The sequence below is a fragment of the Podarcis erhardii genome (genome assembly GCF_964252035.2).
Source record: "Podarcis erhardii genome assembly, chromosome: 5".
Classification (NCBI taxonomy): domain Eukaryota; kingdom Metazoa; phylum Chordata; class Lepidosauria; order Squamata; family Lacertidae; genus Podarcis; species Podarcis erhardii.
This window is the reverse complement of record NC_138509.1, coordinates 60070678-60079887: the sequence shown is the minus strand read 5'-3', so window position 1 is coordinate 60079887 and position 9210 is coordinate 60070678. Positions and strand designations below refer to the sequence as shown.

General features: G+C 42.8%; 1 protein-coding gene across 5 annotated transcripts in view; it reads right to left on the bottom strand.

Moving 5' to 3' along the window:
* Nucleotides 1-1113: 1113 nt before the first annotated feature.
* The window catches only part of ARHGEF4 (Rho guanine nucleotide exchange factor 4), a 154345-nt gene continuing 146248 nt past the window's right edge, over nt 1114-9210 (bottom strand). For all 5 annotated transcript variants that reach the window (XM_081864040.1, XM_081864041.1, XM_081864038.1 and 2 more), the window contains 5 exons: nt 8875-9004; nt 6887-7018; nt 4013-4256; nt 3454-3531; nt 1114-2742 (listed from right to left, as the gene is read on the bottom strand). In XM_081864040.1, the coding sequence (XP_081720166.1) occupies nt 2585-2742; nt 3454-3531; nt 4013-4256; nt 6887-7018; nt 8875-9004 (742 nt within the window). In that variant the 3' untranslated portion in view covers nt 1114-2584. The remainder of the gene's footprint in view (nt 2743-3453; nt 3532-4012; nt 4257-6886; nt 7019-8874; nt 9005-9210) is intronic.

The following is a 9210-nucleotide window of genomic DNA, read 5'->3' as shown; positions in this document are numbered from 1 at the left end:
GTCTCATTGTAAAACCTTTATAATCTAGCCTCACTCATGTCAATTGAATGGCTTGGAAATCACGCTACCTCCCTGCAACATTAAACAGTTCAAGAGATGAAAAGTACTAACAAATTAGGAGTCATCTTGTACATGATGGCTATATCTGGACTGGCATCTAGCCTCTCCAAATCCCATGCTACAGCCCAGAGTGCTGGAGCTTTAGTGTAATTGCACTAAAGAAGGCTTCAAACAAGGATGCATGCATATCATTTCTCACCAGTTGAAGACTTCCAGCCAGTTATGTAAACTGAAAAATAAAGGGTTTAGTCTTAATGGTTGCTTGTGTGAGCAGAAGGCAATGAGTTAGCTTAGCTTAGTTCCCCTGCCCTGCCGCATCCCATTCAATTCACAGGGCCTGCTTTAAGGGATGCAACAGCAAGGAGATGTGAAAGCCCCGCTGCATCAGCAAAAGCTCTGAAATCTTGGGGTCCATCTTGGTATGTTTGAAATTATGTAAAAAGTTAAATTATGTCCACATACAAGTCATCACTTGACACTGCAGTCTCACATGCATATTTTACAATCCTTAAGTAATGTGAATCAGCTTTTAGACCAGGTGGGGAAACTGAGGTCCTCTATCTGTTGCTGGATTTCTTGGGCTACAGCCACACCATACATGTAAAGTGTTCTCACATCATTTTAAAAGGATTACTCTGCAAAATCCTGGGATCTGTAGTTTGTTAAGGGTGCTGAGTATTGTTAGGAGATGCCTCACAGAGCTACAGTTCTCATCAGCCTTAAACAATAGTTCCCAGAATTTGCACTTGGGGGGGGGGGCATGACTTTCAATGGTGTGAGAGTGCTTTACGTGTATGGTGTGGATGTGGTAGTCCTCTCTTATCAACTACAGCCAGCGTGGCCTATCAAGGACGATGGGAGTTGAAAAATTCAGCAAGAGCTTGAGGACCATGGATTCCACATCCTTGCTGTCGACATGGCTGGAGCTGGAGAGAAACAAAGGCAATAGAGCCCAGCCTGCTAGGCAGCTCGCTCCTCACTTAAGAATAACCAGGCACAAAGGACAAGACTGTTGGACCAAGAATTCTATAACAGACACACACGGAGTGGAAATCACTTTTACAAGTTTCTTTATGAAATTAAATGTAGCCCCTCCCACGAGGGGAAAGATATAGTGCAAGAATGAATTTGTACATGCTTCTGGGTTTGCGTAACTATCGGCTGGGTAGCCGTAGTTGGACACTGCATCTCTGTGGCAGACTTGTGAGTGCTCACCCCCTCACAGTAGTCTCATACCAGAGTACATGGTTTTCTTTTGAAGTTCACAGTACCAGGAAATCCCTAAAGGATGGGATTCAGTCAGTTATGGCTTCTAGCTATAGTAAGGCAAATCTTTCTCTCTCTTTATCTAGTCAAGGATTACATGGGTATTTTTGCCCACCGTTTTCAAGTGTCAGTGTGTCTATATATACACCCTTCTGTATAAATCTGGGACTCTGTGGCCCAGGCTTCCTATCCCCACACCGCCTCTGCAGACTATTGCGTGGGTGGCACAGTTCCCAAGGATAATACTGATTTGCTTGTAAGTGGTACTGGTACATCTGAAATTCACCTTCAGACATGTCTCATCTTTTTTTAGGAATATAGGCTTACAAATGTTGGCCTTTGTCTTTAGTGGAAAAAAAAATAGACAAAACAGGCATCAAGTTAACATCTGACAAGACAGATTACAAACTCTTACAAAATACAGTTATCTGCACTTTTACCATAAATAAACATTTAAAAACACTGACAGAAAAAAAATTCATTGGCCAAGAACTATGGCAAAGTGTTGGTAGAGAATAAAAGTAATTTAAAGTTAATTTAGGCACATTTCCCCCTCCCCCACAACGTACATTAACTCAACTAGGTCTCGGCTGTTAGTCATGCTTCAGGTTGGCCAGTCGGGTTCTGGTTCGTGGTCAGTAGTTCTGCTTTCAGCAAAGGAAGGTTGAAGATGGCTCCCTGGCCATGCTCGGATTCTTCAGGATTTCTGTGAAACGGGTGAGGACGGTGATGGGAAAGGAGTCCGTCGTCCCAGGATAAAACGGTGTGTAACAGCAGCAACAACAGCTTTTTGGAGCAAATGCAAAGCTGGCACTGGGACTGCTCATCCCCTTGCCCCTATTTTGTCTGGCGGCCTTGTTGAAACTGCAAGCAAATCATGGTCCCAAGGGAAGGAATGGTCCAAAAGGAAAACGACATAATAAGGGTTGTTTTTGTGGTTTTTTTTAAGGAAAGAAAACAGGAAAGGTTCCAACTATGTTCTAACTCAAGCCTCTTGCTTTCTCTTCCTGGGTATTCAAAAGAGATGGGCAGGCTCAGCTCACTTTCACAGACACACGCGTACGTACACACAACAACAAAAATGGTCCATGTTGTAACACTTTTGAGCTCATTCAGTCTGGCAAAAGAAATAAGGGAGTAAAGGGAAGATGCTATCCCTCTGAAAGCCAGGAGGGGGAGCTAGTGCTTTGTTTTGCAGGACTGATGCATAAAGTGCTTTCTCAGAAGGTATTCAGGCACAAGATCAGGCTGCTTCCCCTCATTTTCGAAACGGTGCCAGCCTGCTGATGTTCTGCCAGAAATTCGAAGGCTTGCGCTTGGGTTCCGCCAGCATAAAAACTTGCTGCTGAGGGAGGTTCGTCGGCAATGTGGGGTGCTTCTGGCGCATCAAGAAATCGTAATATGTCCGGGTGACCACTGTTAACAACATGAGCAAGAGGATAAAAGGTTACATTGACGCAGATTCAACGCATTCTTGCTCGTGGTGCCCAGCATGATCTAAATTTAATAGAATAATTCTTCAAAACAACTCAACGCTGCCTTTTAGCAGAAGCATCCAATAGGACCTTCTTATCTCTTATGTCCATCTTCTACCTGATCTCATGACACTTTGTGGGGGAGGAGAAAAAGCTGATAAAAGGGTCCTCATGCTCAAGCCATCTGCAGCACAACTATCATTTCTGAACACATGAGCCACTAGTAATATTTTTATCTTGAAATGTGGCTAGGCATCACATTAAATTTTGCATTTAACATGCAGGTTTCTTTAAAAAGCAAACCTGGAAGGCCTGATTATTATGAAATTGCAGCAAGTGGGGGACTTTTTTGAGGGGAGGGAATCCTGCCTTCCCCTGCTGTTCTGAGGACAATTCTACCTCTGAAGTAGGTACTTTGCTTTTGGGTAGATGCTTCCAAGTGAATAAAACTAGCTTCCAAGAGCAGGTTCTTGTATATTGCCCTGGATCCTGGATCTCCTTGGCAGGGCTGAAGGCAGCTCAGCGTGTTCAGGGTGCTCTGAAATGTATGGTGTGAAAAGAGAAAAAGTGTCTCCCCTCCTAATACTAGAACTTGGGATAATTCCCCTGTTGGAGGGAGAGATAAAAGAGAAGCATAACTATCCTGACTTGCCTTTTGGTTTTCCACTCTGGTTCAGTTTGCTGGCATTAAGCATGGCTTGTTTCTTCTGCACCTCAGTAATGGAAAAACCTAGAAGATGAAACAAAACTCTTTAGCTCAGCTGTGCCTTTGCAAGGTGCGTCATAGAAACACATGCACAGCAACCAAGGGGGGCGGTCAAAATCCCAAGAAGCAAAAATTACACTAGCAGCTTGATTCTGCGCACAATGACTTGGAAATCAGCCCCGCTGCTCTGGCCACTTTTCCCTTTGGCCCCACCCACCACTGGAAGTTTCTCTAAGGGGGAAGGAAGCCCTTGGGCTGAAAAGGGCTCCCCACCCCTGACTCAGGAGATGCTTTGGCGCTAGTGGACCAGTGCATCCATCAGACAGAAAGGTTACATAGGACCCTAGGCAATGTTTCGTTTGTTACATCCGTAGGGAAATTAGAGTATTTCAAAAGTTTGACATGCAGCTCAGGTGGGGCAGGTGAGAATCTTCTAGGGAAAGGGTTTTCTCTGCTTAATGGCTGCACAATGCCTTAAGTAGCAACCCCAGCTACTGTTGCATACCGGTTTCCTGGTCAAGCTGCACCTGCTTCCTTTCGTTCTCAAAGGCCTTGAGCCAACGCTGCTTCTGCTCTGGCTTTTTTGCACAGAATAAGTGGACTTCCTCAGTGTCCCTGCAGTGCAACTTGAATGCGTTTTTAATGGTGACGTTGAAGTCCTTGTCTTTCCCGTCTTCCACATCCAGAATCTCCATGTTGTCCATGCCGATTCGACTCTTATAGTACAGGATGTCACGTCGCAGGAGATCCTAAGAGGAAAAATATAGTCATGTACCACTCTGGCTTCTCCTCAGGGTCTCATGATGCACAAATACTCAAGACAAAAATATACATGGGCTACCATGTGCAAAATAATATATATGTCAGAACATCAGAAAAGCCAATCAGGCCAATGGCCCAGCTAGCCTAACAACTGGTTTCTCACAGTGGCCAATGAGTTGCCCATTAGAAGCCCTAAGGCAGGATTTGAGCCCAACAGCCCTCTCCTCAGATACGATTTCCAGCAACTAGTATTAAGAGAGGCATATTCTGCTTCAGAAAGTGGAGGTACAATGTAGCCATTGTAGTTATTTTTCCAGCATGGAAGTTCATCTATATTTTCAGGATTTATATTAAGTTTCCCTCCCTTTGTTTGTGGGAACAGCAATTCAAAGAGGTGTATTCCAACACAGGGTTGGGGAACTCACAAAAGTCACCAAATGCAACAGAAAAGCAAACCTACACCTGAATCTTCCCTGGCACATTACTAAATAAGATAGAGGAGTGTAAAAATCAGCTGCTACTGTGCAGTCTATTGTAACATAACTGAGTAAGGGTTTCTAATGTCACTGCTAATACAACAAGGAAAGTTGTGAGTCTGCCCTAGGCAGTCTTGGTAGTTTTTAATTGCTTGGAGAATGTATGGTAGGTTTGCACTCATTAAATGGAATATAATAGTTGCACAAGAATTTCTTCTGGTTGTACAAACAATATTGTACACATGATTTTTAAGTTACTAACTTACTGAGTGATTGTACTTAAGATCAAAAGCCCACTGTGTATTTCCATTCTCCCAAGCATGGCAAGAGGTGGGCTTTTGTACGTATACTCAAGAAATTAAAGTCTTATTGAACAGCCTAGGGACCTTTAGGCTGTAGGGCATCATCCTTCAAGAAACTCAAAGTACCTCTTGATTACATTATAACACACATGGTTGGAAATGGTCCTGTGCCATTTTGTGCAGAAATGTGTTCTGACAGCTAAAACATAAAACCTGGCACAATTTTAGTGGGGCTTACCCAAATCAGACACCCCAAAGTACCCTATTTCAGACACCTTTTGTTTACATTGTAAGATGCATAACTGAAACCAATACAAATTTACATGGAAATAGGGTTAAAGTTTGGGGGGGGTCTTCTCCCCAATCAGAACCCTTTTTAAATAAAGCCTTTTGTTCACCTCCCAAGGTACATAATTTTATGTGAAAATGATTATTCAAACCTAACCCCTGACATGATTTCTGGAGCCCTTACCCAAACCAGATGCTCACAAATGTCACTCCACAACCTACCTACAATATCATCAGTTTACATCATAAGGTTTATATAGGAAGTCAGTACCATTTTGTGTGGCAGTATGGCAGATAAAACAGACAATCTGAAAAGTTAGGGGGCTGTTCTCCCATTACATGTCCTTCTTACAGAGATAGACTGATGTTAGGTACTTTGCTGCAGCCACACAAACAAATTATTCAGATGTGCTGCAGAATGTTTCATACCCTGCAAGAATATTGTGCAGTTCTGAAAAATGTTTATTCGGTTCAATGAATCCATGTGGAATGTATCAAGAGAAGCTGCCAGCTCTCTCAAGGCCACATACGGTACGGGCTCTTTGCTCTTTAAGTATTTTTTCAGCATTCAAAATTTCCATGGCAACTAGTAAGATGTGGTGCATACACTTGCATCTGTTGAAATGTTCCCCTAAGATATATATCCTTTTGGTGATCTTGCAGCCAGAGTACATGTTCTATGAACAAATGGGCAGATTCTTCAACATATTTTCCCCTAACCAGGGGACTGTATTTTACGTGATGCACAGACACAGATGTGAATATTGTAACTGCACCATCCTATTAATTGTAGTCATATCAAAGACTTAGTATAATCATAATAATAGAAGACACAGATAGGATAAAACCCATCTCTGCTGTTGCAAGGCTTATGGTGCCTCCTATTACTGAAGGAAACGAGAACGTAAGAGTCCTGCTGAGTTAGACCAAAGGCCTATCTAGTCCAATATTCTGTTTTCACAGTGCCCAGACAAATACCCATCGGAAGCCTCCAGGCAGGATGTGACCTTTTCCTCATCCCACCTCCTGGGCTTGGCTTTGTAAGATTTCTACTCAGGCATGCATCTTAATGAATAACATGAGCGTTTATATACGCAGGTGGAAACATTGTTAGACTCTTATCTATTCAATACAACCATAGAAATTGCCCCGATGCTTAGAAAGAACGTGGGTGGCACTTTCTGATGAATTTAATTTGATAGCATTTTCAGCTGCCGTCTTTTAATCTTGCAAAAGCTAAATGCCTCACTCTCCTCCAGCGCCACAGGAGAGCAGTCCACAGCAAGACTCTTTCATTAACTGTTGGTAGAGAAATTCACAGCAGACTAGCATGGAAGAAACGATGGCAGGGAAGGCAAGTCTGCAGTAGGAAACCCTTTCCTTGATTTATATGAATAGTGACGTTTAGATTAATGCTATCACCCTGACACACTGGGATGTTCTTTAACGCAATGCTTGAGTGCAAAAGAATGAAAAACAGTGGGGAATTCCACTATTGGTGGAGAGTGTTAACTGGCAGAGGCAGAAGTGGACACAGCTTGCTTAGCTTACCTTCTTGCAGCAGACAAGCTGATGATCAAAGAGGAAGAACATTCTTTGATGGCTCTTTGCTTGAGGCTGGGAAATTTTGGTTAATTCCCCAGAGTAGATAAGTTCAGAACTCTTCACAAGGACATCTTCACCCTGTCACTCACAACACAAGAGACATGTCATTTTCTTTCTCAAAAGAAGCTGACAAGTAATATATAGCAGCCTATTGTGGAGATACTCTGGGGCCAAACAGGACAGTGTTGGTTTTTTTTAAAAAAAAATTAACCAGCTTCCTAGCCTTGCACTCCCAGATATTTCCCTATTAAAGCTCAAAACACACACTTAAAAGTGATTGTTGCCAGTAAGCCAAACACAAGAAAGTTAGGTGTTCTTTTTTTTTACTTTTTCAAATTATTTTTATTAATTTATTAATTATTACAAATCAATCCAAATTCATTTAATTTAATACAGACATATGATCACCCTCATTTCCTCGCATAGCTGCATCTTATTTAGAGTCCAGTTGACATCCTTCACTTGCTGTTAAATTGTTCTTCCAGCTGGCCTTTTTTTTCATCTTACAAGCAGCACCTCCGTTACATCTTGTAAATAAACAATCTGTTTCACGGTGTGGTCCTTCACATACATTGTTGTTGGCAGACACGGCTTGTGCGGCACAGTGGGATGCAGTGAGCTCCCCAGAACCCACTGGGGAATGTTGCCAGGTTTTTTGCCTCATAAATCTTGGTTTTCCCCCGCCTGAACCTCCTCGCTGCCCATGGAGGGTAGAGAGGAGCAAGCACCATTGAATCCTGATGTGACCAGAAACCTCAAAAGTTAAACATCACGCTTAACTTTGGAGGTTTCCAGTCACATCATGAGCCAGTGGTGCTTGCTCCTTGCTACCCTCCATGGGCAGCGAGGAGGTTCAGGCAGGGGAAAACCAAGATTTATGAGGCAAAAATCTTAAGCCTATTGGCATTCATGCTTTAAAATGCATTTCATTCTGTGTTGGATTATGGCTGAAGTGTGGCTGACCTAAGAGAAGATGGCCTCTTTGACATCCACCATTTGCTTGTGGACCTAAATAAGAGGTAGGAAAACATATTTATCCAGAGGGCCACATTCATGAAAAACTTTCTGAGGGCCACATGCAAGTGGTAGGTGGGGCCGGAGGCAAGAGTGAGAAGAGCAATAAAGTCACTCTTCTGCAAATTTTCTACATTCCAGGCATGCGGAAGTCAAAGGTTTCTATCCATCCTTCATCAAGGAATCAAGTGGCCTTTATCACAGTTTGAGGACACATTTCACCCAAGCAAAAGCCCTCCAGAAAGGCATGGACCGGGACTAGTGAGGGTGTGTGGCCTAGGGTCACAGAAAAAGAGAACCAAAGGGCCACATTCGGCCACTGAGGTTCTCCACTCCTGATCTGCAGAACAGTATTAACAGGAACAAAGACTATTTTCACCAAGTACATTTCAAAAGAATTCTGCATAGGCTCTTTACTCTTAACACATTTTGAAGTATTCACCATTTCATGAGAATGTTTTTGCACCATGACCTTAACTGACTATAATAGAACTTATTCCTGGTATGAGAGCCCAAGTTTGCAACTTAAGAGTTTCGTCGGCAGTGAATATCAAGTTCCACCAGTCTAAGAAGGCTTGCAAACAGTTTGGCTAATAAAAATGTTTATTCTAACTTCCATAATTAGCAAGTGTGAGAAATTAAATCTAGGAAGATATTAAAATTCCTCTGGCTAGCTTATGACTTGATCTGATAATCCACTGCTCTGGAACAAGAGATAATGGGATCGATAAAAGGGATAGGTGGATGTGTTGCACGAGGACGCCTTCCTGGCACATGGGGATCTGAAGCCTTGACCAAGTCAAGGTAAATGGGCAAGATACTCAGAAGGCAGATTCTCAGTGCAGCCTTGTGGGTTTTGTGCATGTTTGTAATAAAGAATAATCTTCCCCAGTGGAGAAGCCATAAAAACATTTCTTTACCTCCCAGTCCTCTATTGAACTTTGCCACTGAGCAATTTTGTCTATGTTTTCCAAACGCCTCTTCCTCTCGTTGATGAGTCGTGCTACGTTCTTCATGGCATTCAAAGCGGCTTCGACGTCCTTAAAATCCCTATGTTTTAAATGCATTCCATTAGAGATGTCAACACGAAGCAGCTACAATGCAAAGGGAATGGCCCTCTCCCCCAAAGCGTAAGAAACTAGCAAGCAAATTGGGGGGTGAAATAAAGAAAGAAAAAAGAGCAGCCAGGAGCTCTACCCCTGACTTGAAGTATATCTGATGTAATTGCTCGAGGTTTAATAGTTTCCCTATCTGCG